Source organism: Podarcis erhardii, assembly GCF_964252035.2.
Source record: "Podarcis erhardii genome assembly, chromosome: 2".
Taxonomy (NCBI): Eukaryota; Metazoa; Chordata; class Lepidosauria; order Squamata; family Lacertidae; genus Podarcis; species Podarcis erhardii.
Window position 1 is genome coordinate 119,511,296 of NC_138498.1, and position 14,436 is coordinate 119,525,731.

At 42.5% G+C, this 14,436-nt stretch overlaps 1 protein-coding gene across 1 annotated transcript; it reads left to right on the forward strand.

Moving 5' to 3' along the window:
• Positions 1–1,025: 1,025 nt before the first annotated feature.
• On the forward strand, positions 1,026–11,690 carry LOC309335207 (vomeronasal type-2 receptor 26-like; the record flags this gene model as incomplete). Its single annotated transcript, XM_081850080.1, has 6 exons — positions 1,026–1,234; positions 3,191–3,482; positions 7,358–8,158; positions 9,350–9,580; positions 9,811–9,937; positions 10,792–11,690. 6 exons carry the CDS (start codon positions 1,026–1,028, stop codon positions 11,688–11,690), a joined length of 2,559 nt encoding a protein of 852 aa, XP_081706206.1.
• Positions 11,691–14,436: the final 2,746 nt, after the last annotated feature.

A 14,436-nucleotide genomic window follows, 5' to 3' on the forward strand; every position in this document is an offset into this window, starting at 1 on the left:
TGAATTCAAGATTGGGTTGCTGGAATGCACTCTATCTAGGTCTTTATTGAGGTATTTAGTAATCCACTGAGTAGGTCTATTTACAATTGTGTAGTATCATGTTTAGACATGAGGGGGGAAAGGCTACCCAAGGCGATTGCCTTTAAGGATATGTTATCCCCCCTCTGCTGAAGGTAGGAGGGCCCTGTGCGATGGGTTTTGGAAATCACATGTAGGGAAAGTTCTGCTCCACATCTCCTGCTTGTGGGCTTCCCTTTGGGGCAACGTGTTGGTCATTGTGATTATAGGAAGCTGGACTTGATGGGCCTTTGGCCTGATGGGCTCCAGGGCTCTTAAGATGCCAATAAAGATAATTCAAACTCATCTTTCTCCCTCCTTGACCCATGTCAGTCTATTCAGTAAACATGTTTTTCTCTTGCTCTGCACCTGCTCTTCTGAAGTTCCAGAGGAAACCTCTCTTCCCTTTACAATTATCTGAACCACAGCAATTTATTCTTATGATATACAGAGTCCAAGGGATCCTCACACCTCGCCCTCAAATATTGCATTTGGGAACAATAACATAAACATCACACTTAAGGGCACCTGGAGGATTATTTCTTCCACTGAAGGGTTTGATGTATAAAATATCTCATGTGCCACAGAGTCCTTGGGGCTAAGATAAAGGGCAGGTGAGGGGGGAGCTAAATTTGTGCGAAGCTTAATCAGGACATAGGAAGCTGTCTTTGAGATCTGTGCTATCTGCTGACTGGCAGAAGCTTTCCAGGAAGGGGACATCCTCAGCACTACCTGGAGAGGTGAGTCAGGATTGCACTTCACACTTTCTGGGTGGAAAACAGATGCTTGTCCACTGAATATTTGGCCCTTCCTCTCAATCCCCCTTTGAGCCTGAGACCACAGCCAGACACTTCTCTTTATTTGTCAACTCACTGCAGCTTCTGATTTGCAAGAATGTGGGGTTTCTTCTGAAAAGTGGGTAGTGGGGGAGGAACAGTCACAAGCCAAGTGTAGCCGAGAGACCCAGAATGATAACACTGTTTCTGGTGATGTCTCTCGCAAACTATGGGATGCAGCAGAGGGTAAAGTGTCCACCTAGTTTGATTGGAGATACAAATTCTCCTGTGAATTTTTACCGACCAGCGGACCACCTCATTGGTGGAATCATAGCTCCAAGATTTTTTGAAAATGTGCATTTCTTCACCTTTTCCAGCAACCCCTTCAACAGAATTCAGATGTAAGTACTGATGTATTGATGGGATTTATTTCTGCTTCCTTGCTACTCTCCAGTTCCCTTGATGTACCTGTGTTACCCTTGTTTTCTGGCAACCCTGATAAATCATTGGCTCCTCTTTTTTTTGTTGAGGAAACACCTCATTCAGTGGGATGCAATACAATTGGGAAATCTGGGTAGGAATATAATGTTACACAAAAGCAACAAGCGCCCTCTTTGCTTATAAACCTATAATATAAGGTTTATAATGTCGTGGGTCTATCCTGGGGATCGAAACAAGAATGCCTGTTATTTTACTTTATTTAAAGATTTCTTTATGATGGTTCATACATTATTTTATACAGTGGTACCTCGGGTTAAGTACTTAATTCGTTCCGGAGGTCCATTCTTAACCTGAAACTGTTCTTAACCTGAAGCATCACTTTAGCTAATGGGGCCTGCTGCTGCGCCGCCGGAGCATGATTCCTGTTCTCATCCTGAAGCAAAGTTCTTAACCCGAGGTGCTATTTCTGGGTTAGCAGAGTCTACAACCTGAAGCGTATGTAACCCGAGGTACCACTGTAATGCAATTTAAGTAACTGGCTACCAGCAGGAGTTTGACCAAACTGCGGGAGGCAGTGGAAGACAGGAGTGCCCGGCGTGCTCTGGTCCATGGGGTCACGAAGAGTCGGACACGACTAAACGACTAAACAACAACAGTAGTTTTGATATATGCTGCTCTCTGAAGAATAACTTGTTCTCTGAAATGTAGGGAATGCTCTGGGGTGTGTTTGAATTGCAGGTCTTCTGTAGTAAGCGACGTTGGAACTAGGCAATCATTTAACTCATGGACAGCAAAATCTATGCCGCTGCAGATTGTAAATGTCTACTGTGCTTTGTCACGTGCAAAGCAGCCTGTGGGCAAAAATTGGCTCCAGGACCTTTTTCTCTGGCGTCCAGCACAGCCAACATAACTAAGACTTCTTGGCTGCTCTGTGGGGCTCCTCTCCCCATACCCCCATTAGAAATATGCAAACCATTACTTTGGAAACCCATTTTGTGAGACATTGCCTGGGAGGTTGTTTTATACAGGGATGGGTGGTAACCACTGGACCTAGTGGGGCGGCGGCCAATAATAATTTAATAATAATTTATTATTTATACCCCGCCCATCTGGCTGGGCCTCCCAGCCACTCTGGGCGGCTTCCATAAAAACCAAAAATACAGTAAAATATCACACGTTAAAAACTTCCCTGAACAGGCCAAGGAAGAGTTGTGTTCTGGTTTTGCCTCCTTTCTCCTCATTGCAAAGATACTGTTGACACTGATACTGGTACACCTCTGAGGAGATTTCACCCCTCCCATATCCAAGAATCTCCTGACGAGGCTGCTGATTCTCCAGAGAGGAGGAGCAGTGTTCTGCTTTCTACTTATTCAGCTCCAGCACCAAGTCAGTCAGTCAGTGTGTCGGAGAGAGAGAGAGACTGAGTGTTAGAGATCGTGTGTAGAGATAAGGTTGCTGCTAAGAGCAGCTGCAGACACTCAGTGCAGCAATCATTTATGCTTAGACCTATTTAGCTCTGTATGTAGTTTTGTATTATAGCTGTAGTTATAGAATAAAAGAAGATATTCTACAGAGCTGCTCTCCGAGTCGTGTATACACTGCCAGACTCTGCTATACTCTGCTGTGCGACGACTATATTGTGGAAGTGAATCCGGTGCTCACAACTCTAAGCTGTGAGTCCACAGCACTTTGACCAGGTGGTCTCTGGAAGTGCTACCCAGCTCGCCTAGCCCAGTCGGGGTTGAAGTGCATGAGTCCAGTTGGTGACACTGGCTCAAGGGCGATGCTGACAACCTCCTCCTTCCTTTTCCCTGCCACCTCGCCTCATTTCCTATTTGCTTTGATTAATACAAAAAAGAATGTGACTTTCATTTTCACTGAATTGAGGGTAACTGTGTGACACACTATTTTTGCAGATGGGAGATGGTGAGGAGCTCACAAGTTCTGTCATTCTCCCTTGCTGTTCAGGATATCGGTAATAACCCCAGGCTCTTACCAAACATCACCCTCGGCTACAGCATGTATGATACCTCTTTTCAGGGAAGAATGACTTCCGATGCCCTGATAGACCTGTTTTCTGGTGGGGAAATCAGTATTCCAAACTACAGGTGTGGAAGACAGAAAAAGCTGTTGGCTGTTCTTGAAGCAGGTGAATCCGACATCTCCACACACATTGCAAGCATGTTGGGCATCTACAAGACCCCACAGGTAAGAACTGGGTTCAGGTCCAACACACCAGGCAACATATGCCACCTAGTCAGACTGTAGGGAAAAACTTAGGATAATGTAACTGATTGTATTGCTTACCTTACATTGTACGCTGCTTTGAAGCATTGTCTTTAATGAAATGAAGAGCCATAGAGAAATAAATTGAGCCTGGAACCTTTTGCATAGTAAATACAATTGTTTAATGTGCACTGAAATAGGAAATGCACAATGTTTATGAACAGTGGTACCTCGGGTTACAGACGCTTCGGGTTACAGACGCTTTGAGTTACAAACTCCGGTACCCAGTGGTTGCTCCAGGTTAAGAACTTTGCCCCAGGATAAGAGTGGAAATTGCGTGCCAGCGGCAGCAGGAAGCCCCATTAACTAAAGTACACCTCAGATTAAGGACCGTTTCAGGTTAAGAACAGTCCTCTGGAATGAATTAAGTTCTTAATGCGAGGTACCACTGTATTGTATACTGTGAGGCATGGCTGGAAACCTGCAGGAAAGTTTGGGCTGGATGAGATAACTGTTAGGGGGATTTGTAGCTGGTTGACTGAGGGTCCTCTCCTGTGTTTGATGCAGTGTGGACATGGTGATCCATGCACTGGTGACCTCAAGGCTCCATTACTGCAATGCACTCCATTATTGCCAGCATGTAGCTCTAAAGTGTGCTCTAGCGACCCAGTCACTGAGCTCTTTGGGGGAGTCACTGTTAGTGGTTCCCAATGGCTCAGATGCAGTCTGTGTGTGTGGTTTGGGAGCTGCACACCTGAAAAACAATGCTATCCAGGGTTGTAAAGACTGCGGAGAGAATAATTGGGTGCACTCTTCCCACCTTGGATCAAATCTACGCTTCCAGGTGCCATAAGAAAGCTGCAGAGATAGCGCAGGAAAGTGCGCACCCCGGAAATGATCTCTTTCAGCTTCTGCCTGCTGGAAGAAGGTACAGGGTTATAAAGACTAGGACTAGCCGCCTGAGAAACAGTTTCTATCCAAATGCGATTTTGGTTTTAAACGCAGTGTAAGGTAGTCTCTATGGGAGTATATTGTATTTAATTATGGGGTATCAGAGTTTTTAGGGGGTTAACCAGGCTGGGATAGCTGGGATAGCAGGCTTGTTGGTTTTTGAATGTCTGATGTAGATTTTTTCAATTTCATTGTTTTGTATGGGACAATGACAATAAAGATTATCGTATCCAACAGGAGCCATGTGTTCAGCATTTGGGACCCTTTTTTTTTTTTAAAAAAAAAACCCATCTTTATTGAAAATTCAAGAAGTGCATAATTATATCTGCACCAAACATGGTGAGGCATGTAAATAAAAGAGAGAAAAAGAAGAAGGAAAACCGAACCCGTGTAGAAGGGAAAATAAAGGGGAAAGGGGAAAAAAACCAGAACTGTATATTTTACAAAGTTGTTAAAGCCCTGGTGCTTTACCATCTGCCATATTTGTGATTGTTTTCTAATCTCGGCTTCTGATATTGGAGACATCAATACTTGTTTTTGTGTGTATTCTAGCCTCGGTAGTTTTATTTTTTTGAATCCTGCCCTCCCCATAAACTCTTCTGGTACCTCTTTTCAGGAAGTGGTTGTTAATCACGGTTGGAGATGTATGCACTTCATGAGATTATTGAGTTTTCTTTCTTTTGCATAAGTCACTTCACAAGAATCTTACCTGCCCTTTCACCTGCCTCTCAATACTTTTGTCCTGTACACATATGCATGAATTCAACTTATTGGGACAATATATTACTTAGTTCAAATTTCTTTTTTCGTATCTTACTATACAATTCATCAGTTGGCTTATTAACTATTAATGTCTATAAGTCATTTAATACCTCTTTCAATTTTTTCTTACTATTTTCAAGGTTGTCTTTTTTAAAAGTGATAAGTATGCTATAATTCGACCTCTCATAAAAGCTTTATACGCTTCCCATTCATATACAGTGGTGCCCTGCAAGACGAATGCCTCGCAAGACGAAAAACTCGCTAGACGAAAGAGTTTTCCGTTTTTTGAGTCGTTCCGCAAGACGAATTTCCCTATGGGCTTGCTTCGCAAGACGAAACGTCTTGCGAGTTCTTGCGAGCTAAGCCACTAAGCTGCTAATAGTCGCTAAGCCGCTAAGAGCCGCTAAGCCGCTAAGCTGTTAATAGCCGTGCTTCGCAAGACGAAAAGACCGCTAGATGAAGAGACTCGCGGAACGGATTAATTTCGTCTTGCGAGGCACCACTGTATCCTAGCGGTCAAAGTCTCAGTATTTATATCAAAGAGTTGTTCAGTCTCGGTCTTCATTTGTTTTACAAACTGGTCATCATTATGTAGTGAGATGTTAAAATACCAGTTTCTTGGTATCTTGGTATCTTATCTGTATTATATCCAAGCTAATTGCACTGTGATAAGATACACAACATACACCAATCTCACAATCTTGAATTTGATAGTATAAGGACACTGATATTAAGAATTTTTTTGTACTTGACTATAAAATGTAAATTGCCTTTCCTTAAGCGCCAAGGGTCAACCAGATTCAGCTTTTGCATGTACTTTTTGAGAGTTTCTCTAACTAATGAATCCTCTCCCCCCCCCCCCCCGTGGAGGTGTGTTTCTGTCCAGGTTAAGATTAATTATTTCATTGAAATCACCTTCTACTATAAGTTTATTATATGTAGTTTGACTCAGGTGACTAAAACATTGAAAAAACATATCTAGGGAATCTACATTTGTCCCATATATATCGATCAACATTATTACATTTTCAGCAATTTTCATACCCAAAATTAAATAGCGTCCATTTTCATCACTAATAACTTGTTGTGTATCCACCCTCAATCCTTTTCGTATCAAGATAATGAGGCCTGTTGCATTGGAAGCATAATTTGTAGTATATACCTCTCCTACTCAATCCTTCATTAACACATTTTGGTCTTGTTCCAACAAATGTGTCTCTTGTAGATAAGCAATATCAGTATTTAAAGATTTTAAGTATTGGAAAATTACTTGCTGTTTTTTGGAGTCTGTCAGCCCTTTTACATTTAAACTAACTAACTTCATATTGTATTATTAATTTCCTCTTAGCTTGGTCATAAATCCAATATTCATTGCTACAAGGTTTCTTGTATATGCATATAGGTGTGTGTATATATATATATATATATATATATATATATATATATATATATATACTGTATATATATATAACCTGCCATTCATACACCTCCAATACCCTACACATATCTCTCTCTATAATTGGGATTTATGGACCCAATGTTATCAAACAATAGCATTGTGGACCCAATATTATCAAACTCCTTTCCAGTTGAGGATTGGCAGGCCACTTCACTACTGACTTTCTGGGGCCTACTGAAGTATTTTATAATTTTATTTTATTTCATTTTATTTCAGCAGGCAATTTAATTGAAGTTTGATTTGAAAATTTTGCCTTCTTGATTTTTTTGTACAGTGGTACCTCGGGTTAAGTACTTAATTCATTCCAGAGGTCCGTTCTTAACCTGAAACTGTTCTTAACCTGAAGCACCACTTTAGCTAATGGGGCCTCCTGCTGCCGCCGCACCGCCGAAGCATGATTTCTGTTCTTCTCCTGAAGCAAAGTTTTTAACCTGAAGCACTATTTCTGGGTTAGCAGCGTCTGTAACCTGAAGAACATGTAACCCAAGGTACCACTGCATTGCATCTTTCGAAACTGCTTAGAGACTGTTGCGGTTAAGCAGTAGAAAAACTGCTTTCATTTTTTATTAAAAAAAAACACACTTATGAGGTTTGCCCTATTGAATTTATCATCATCTTTCACATAGAAGTATCCAATGTTACTTCTGAAAATCAAACCACCAGTCTCTTTTTCTTTCCTCACCAGCTCAGTTATGGCTTTGCTCTTAATGATAAAGCCCAGTTCCCTTTTGTCTACTGGATGACTCCAAAGCAAGACACTCAGTACCAGGGGGTGGTCCAACTCCTCCTGCATTTCCGGTGGACGTGGGTCGGCCTCTTTGCTCCAGACAATGACAACGGAGAAAGGTCCCTGAGTACCTTGACGCCTCTGATGATCAAAAAGGAAATTTGTATTGCCTTCACCGAAAGGGTAGAACATAAAACTTGGCTCTGGATACCCCATGAACTACCTGCCATGTGGAGAGAAGTCAGTGTATTTGTTTACACTGCAGACTCTCAATATGGACTTTATATAATCATAGAGGTGGAATCCTTATTTCAAAGGGTACAAAGCGGGGGGAAAGTCTGGATAACCACAGGTCTTCAGAACAAATTCTCATTATGTAATATTGAGTGCTTCCCATATGTGCATGGCTCTTTGTCCTTTGTAATGAAGACTAGAAAAAGGACGGAAAAGGACAACAATGAGCCAATGTCCCCATCTAATTCTAGCTGCATAGTAAATGTATATGACTGTTCATATTCAAAGCATGCCTTGTCTCTGAGGGGCTTAACAAAATGCAGGGAGAAGGAGGATCTGCAGTTGCTGCCCCAGGGAGAGGTGGAAAGAATCCAGTCGCAAGACAACTACATCAATTACTTGAATATCCAAGTTGTGGCTCAGGCTTTAAATGCAGCATATTCATCCCGATCAAAGCAGATTTCGATTGTGGGAAGAGGAAGAGGAGGAGGCAGGTTGGAACGTCAAAGTCTATGGTCAAGGCAGGTATGTCCGTTCCCTTTTGCAAACTGCAGCTCATTGTCCCATGATGTCTGGAATCATCATGCTAGTTATCTGCCTTGCACTGAGCCAGACCATTGGTTTGCCTAGCTTAGTATTGTCTACCTTGAGTGACTAGCGGCGCTTCTCCATAGTTTTTGGAAGGGAAACTTTCCCAGCTCTCATTAGAGATGAATTCGGGATTGAATCTCAGACCTTTTGTGTGCAAGGCAGATGCTCTAGCAACTGGGCCTCTTCCCCCATCATTCTGCATTCAGAGACAAACATTGCAGCAATACCTTGTATTGATTTATTTCTACAAATTTATAAGCCACCCTTCATCACTTAAGTGGGATCCCAATGTGGTTTCCATTAGAATGCAAGGAACAGAAAATAGGAATGAACGAAAGAATAATTCTCCCAGAGTCAGGGGAGGGGCACATCAGAAATGGACATACCAGCCAATAATTTTCTAGCAGCAACTTACAGACTAAGTTCAAAGGCAACACAAGAGAGAGAGAGTGATAGAGATGTAGAGCTAGTTGGAGAATGCTCTAATACAGGAGTTATCTACCTATTAGCAGCCTCCTACCCTGGAGGTCCCCCAATCAGTGCAGTTTGGAAAGGTCTAAACATGTAGAATCTAGATCTGATATGAATATCGAGGTTGACTTTTTTTTTTTTTACAAAAATTAATAAGCATACTAGGACTAGACAATAACATTTTCGTCTATCATTAGGCAGCAATACATTTACAAGCTTTTGCAGCCTCACAACAAATGGAGGGAATTTCTAACCTTCCTTACAATCTTTCAGGCTAATCAATACCACTGGATAGTCTTCTTTATACAGTTTCCTTTATGTGGTTATTATAGGGAAAAGAGGATCCTGTAATAGAAAGATGACTTTATCCTTCTTAGAACTTAGTGTTTCGCCCTTAATAAAGCCATCTTGATCATTCTATCCATATTTTCCCCAACATCTTAATCAACCTTTCCTGTATGTAATAATGCGGACTTTGGTCACCCCCAAAATGCGGAAGCAGAATGAGGGGGCCTAATAATCTATCACAGTCGCTCTGAGTCCAGAAGAGAGATGCGCCTCATTGAAAGAAGATAAGGATGCAAAAAATTAATGGCCACTTAACCAACATGGGTTCTCATTCTCTCAATGCTGGAGTTTCCTCTGTCATTCCAGCTCCATCCTTTCTTGAAAGAAGTCCGCTTCTATACTAATACTTCAGCTGATGGACAGTACTTGGATGAGGATGGAGCAGTGGCCGCTGACTTCGATATTGTGAATCTGGTGCTGTTTCCCAACAGTTCTCTTGCTAGAGTGAAGATTGGGAGAATAGAGAGACAGGGGTCCTCAAATATGAAGTTCACCATTAATCCGGAAGCAATTGTATGGCCCAATCTATTTAAGAAGGTAGGGGAAATTATATTAGTTACTTGATTCACTATGACATGTGCTATGCTATAACAACATTTTCAATAATACATATGAGGCTTGGACTGCAATCTTGTGCTCACTTCCCTGCAGCCAAGTCCCACTGAGATTAATAGGACCTGCTCTTGTGTAAACAGGTATAACCTTTAATCCAAAGGCACAATTGCTACTGACACTTTCTCCTTGGTGCTCAATCTCTTTATGTCTAGACGGCGCCTCATTCAAGATGCACCGAAAGCTGTCTCCCAGGATTTGCCAAAAAGGTTCAGGAAGGGAAGCCGTCGTGCTGCTATGATTGTGCTCCATGCTCAGAAGGGACCATCTCCACTCAGGAAGGTAGGGGAGGATCTCAGAGGAAAGGACCTTTGATAGGAGGATGGGGCTAATTCCTGAGTCACTCCAAACATGATGCTAGTAATGGCACCTCATGAATGAAATACCCTCTTCAGGGAGGGCTCCCCTATTGCCAGCCTTCAATGACCCCCCCCCAGCATGCGCATGTGCTCAAGTACATATAACCTGTATTTAATGATGTTAGCTCCTCTACAGAATTTTAATTTGTGGTATTTATATAGTTCTTTTCTCATTTCTCATTTTGGCTTCTACGACATAATCCATACAGTTTTACAGGTGGACAGGTAAAACATTTTTCAAATCCACCCATTCATCAGTACAGATTAACTCATATGAAACCTCAAGGATTCAAGACGAGCACTGCTCAATAAGATCAAAGCATCATGTTCTAAGAGAAGCCAGTGGGAATGAGTTGATGGATTGAGTCTTCTCTAGTTGTGAATGTTACAGATAGGTAGCCGTGTTGGTCTGCCATAGTCAAAACAAAACAAATTCCTTCCAGTAGCACCTTAAAGACCAACTAAGTCAGTTCTTGGTATGAGCTTTCGTGTGCATGCACACTTCTTCAGATACACAGTATGTGTGTATCTGAAGAAGTGTGCATGCACACGAAAGCTCATACCAAGAACTGACTTAGTTGGTCTTTAAGGTGCTACTGGAAGGAATTTGTTTTGTTTTGACTAGTTGTGAATGTTTGCCTCTCTCCTTCCCTACAAAACAATCTTCTTTCCTGATTTCTCCCATATTCCCACCTTTCCTCAGAATTGAAACAGCATAAGACCATTGTAGGCGTGTGACTGATGTTAGGATAGTGAAGTGTCTTTTCCTCTATGCAGATGCTGATGAATGCACCAATTGTCCAGAAGATCAGCACCCAAGTGAGGACCAAGATCGATGTGTCCCCAAAGCGATCGTCTTCCTGTCCTATGAGGAATGTTTGGGGAGCCTCCTAGCTTCCTTTTCTCTCTTCTTATCCTTAACCACAGGCTTTGTGTTAGGAATCTTCATTAAATACAAAGAAACTCCCATAGTCAAAGCCAACAACAGGGACCTCTCCTACATCCTCCTCATCTCCCTCCTTCTGTCCTTTTTGTCCTCCTTCCTCTTCATTGGAAGGCCAAGGAAAGGGACCTGCCTTCTCCGTCAAACAGCATTCAGCATCATCTTCTCAGTTGCCGTCTCCTCTGTGTTGGCAAAAACCATCACTGTGGTTCTGGCCTTCCTGGCCACAAAGCCAGGGAACAAGGTAAGGAGATGGCTGGGGAAGAGTCTGGCCAACTCCATTGTCATTTCCTGTTCCAGTGTCCAAGCTCTCATCTGCACCATCTGGCTGGGGGCCTCTCCTCCATTCCCAGAGTCTGACATGCATTCCCAGCTTGGAGAGATCATCCTGCAATGCAATGAAGGGTCTGTGTTCATGTTTTATGGCTCCCTCAGCTACATGGGCTTCTTGGCTGCCATCTGCTTCACGGTGGCTTTCCTAGCCAGGAAGCTGCCTGGAAATTTCAATGAAGCCAAGCTGATCACCTTCAGCATGCTGGTCTTCTGCAGTGTTTGGCTCTCCTTTGTTCCCACCTACCTGAGCACCAAGGGGAAATACATGGTAGCTGTGCAGATCTTCTCTATCTTGGCCTCCAGTGCTGGACTCCTGGGCTGCATCTTCATTCCCAAGTGCTACATTATTGTACTGAGGCCAGATCTGAACATGAGAGAACATCTAACAAGAAAAAGCTAAACATGACATTTGATTCTTAGCTTGAAGGATATCATAGAATTGTAGAGTTGGAAGTCCCCATCTGAATCTTGAGTGGAACCACAGCTTTTTGTTGGTAGTGTTTTCCAGAAGGCTGCAGTAAACTCCACAAATATCTGTATGTACATGTATCCTCATCAAAGTTCCCTTTGTTCACTTGTGATGGGCAGATACATAATTTGCAGTAGACTTCTTAAAGTTTCTGATTCCTAATTCTTCACTAATAGCAACTATGGAATTGCCGATTGCTGCTTGAAATCATTTCTGTACCAGGCTCTTCTGTCTTGAATTAGACTGCACATTATTCATAGCTGAATTTCCTAAGCTGCTTAAGACGTTGTCAACTGAATTGCTAAAGTGCAAAATGAACTTAGCTAAATTAGAAGAAAAGGGACATTAAACTAGCTACATGAAGGACATAGATAAAACGTCATATGGGAACGGTGATACACATAGTTTGTGGAAAAGAAATATTTTTGGCACGTGAGTGTTGTCGAGGATCAAAAGTGCAAGAGTAGGAGAAAGTACATAGAAGGACATGACGGAAACGATATTAGGTAGTCAGAAATGAGATAAGTGGTCTCTGGAGAAGTAAAGTTGTTGTTCCGGAGGTCCGTACTTAACCTGAAACTGTTCTTAACCTGAAGCGCCACTTTAGCTAATGGGGCCTCCTGCTGCTGCTGTGCCGCCGGAGCCCGATTTCTGTTCTTATCCTGAAGCAGTTCTTAACCTGAAGCACTATTTCTGGGTTAGTGGAGTGTGTAACCTGAAGCATATGTAACCTGAAGCGTATGTAACCCGAGGTACCACTGTACAAGATGCATGTGATAATGGCCTCATGTAGGCCTGTCCTGGTATCTATGCTAACCAAAGGGAATGTGAACAGTTTGACACCAGAAAGGTCTATTTCATTGGCAAAAGCAAATTGAACGCATAGCACCAAGTGCTTTTACACCAAGAGCTTGTTTCCTCTTCAGAAGTAACTGAATCTGGACAAAATACGTCCCTCTGGAAATGTTTTTCCTGCTTTGTATGTTTCGATCTCTGTTTCTCTTATTTTCCGAACTCCCCTCCCGCACTGTATTAGGAACTCTGATTCTTGAAATAAAATAGCATTTTATTACCTATTTCTGGGGTATGGTCTTAATAGCTGGCAAACCCCTCACCAGTACAGAATCTGTATGGCTGGATCTAGACACATCAAAAAGCTATTCAGTTAAATGTGTTGTAAACTTCATACAGGGAAATCCTGTTGGCGAATTATGGGACCCCACAGCGCCATCTGGTGTCACAGTGTTATAATGCATATAAAGCACCTTATCTTTACGAACATAGCTGAGTCCTATGATAGCGGGAAGGAGATTCCTGAAGCCAGACATCTCAGTTTGATTAATTCTTATTATTTATTAAATTTCTATAATGCCCATCAGCCATAGATGTCAGGGTGGTTCACAATATAAAAATACAATGTAAAAAAGACAAAAGACATAATAAAGATAAGAACAAAAACTAACCAATAATCCCTCCACTCAGAAGACATTTCAAAGGGCATTAGATGTCAACCAGCCAAAGGCCTGGTTAAAAAGGAACGTTTCACTTGGCACCTAAAGGTGTACAATGAAGGTACCAGCTGAACCTTCCTGGAGAGCATTCCACACACTGTGTCCTTGAGGAATCCCCTGGAATCTTTGTGAATCCTCTAAGCCCCTCACCATTATCCACTCAGTTATGAGATAGTGAGGGCGATCACCTTTTAATCCCTTGAAAATGACATGGAACTGAAGAAGGAGGTTGGAAAGAATGTTGCTCTTTCCCACTTCCTCTTACAGCTTTGAAATATAAAATATCCAGTTGTTTTTAGGGGCCTAAAAAGGTTGGCAGACCCTGGTTAAGGAACGAAGACTGTAAAAGTGGGACTTAATAGAGATGCATAAAATCACGGAGGAAGAGGAAAAGGATAGGTTTTTCCTGAAAAATTATAACTCAAAGAGGCATCCACAGAAGAATCCACTTGGAGAATCTAGATAGAAAATAGGAAGCAATTTTTTGGATACTGTAGCCCAATGGAGAAATTCACTGACACAGGAAAGAGTGAAGAAGTTTGCATGCACGGGACACCAGTGGCGCTGTGCGTTATACCACAGAGCCTAGGACTTGCCGATCAGAAGGTCGGCGGTTCGAATCCCAGCGACCGGGTGAGCTCTCGTTGCTCGGTCCCTGCTTCTGCCAACCTAGCAGTTCGAAAGCACGTCAAAGTGCAAGTAGATAAATATGTACCGCTCTGGCAGGAAGGTAAATGGCATTTCCATGCACTGCTCTGGTTCGCCAGAAGCGGCTTAGTCATGCTGGCCACATGACCCGGAAGCTGTAACCCAGCTCCCTTGGCCAATAAGGCTAGATGAGCGCCGCAACCCCAGAGTCGGCCACGACTGGACCTAATGGTCAGGGGTCCCTTTACCTTTACCTATTCATGCACACAAAAGCTCATACCAATAACAAACTTAGTTGGTCTCTAAGGTGCTACTGGAAGGAATTTTTTTTATTTTGTTTCAGCTGCTAACTGAGACACTTTTAAAAGACACATCACTTCCAGAATCAGAGGCTGCATATCTCTGAATGTCAATTGCTGGGATCAACTCTATTGCCATCAGCTTGGGTGGATCCCAGAAATGTCTGATTGGCCACTGGGTGCAACAGGATACTGCATTGGATTAAGCTTTGAGCTGAA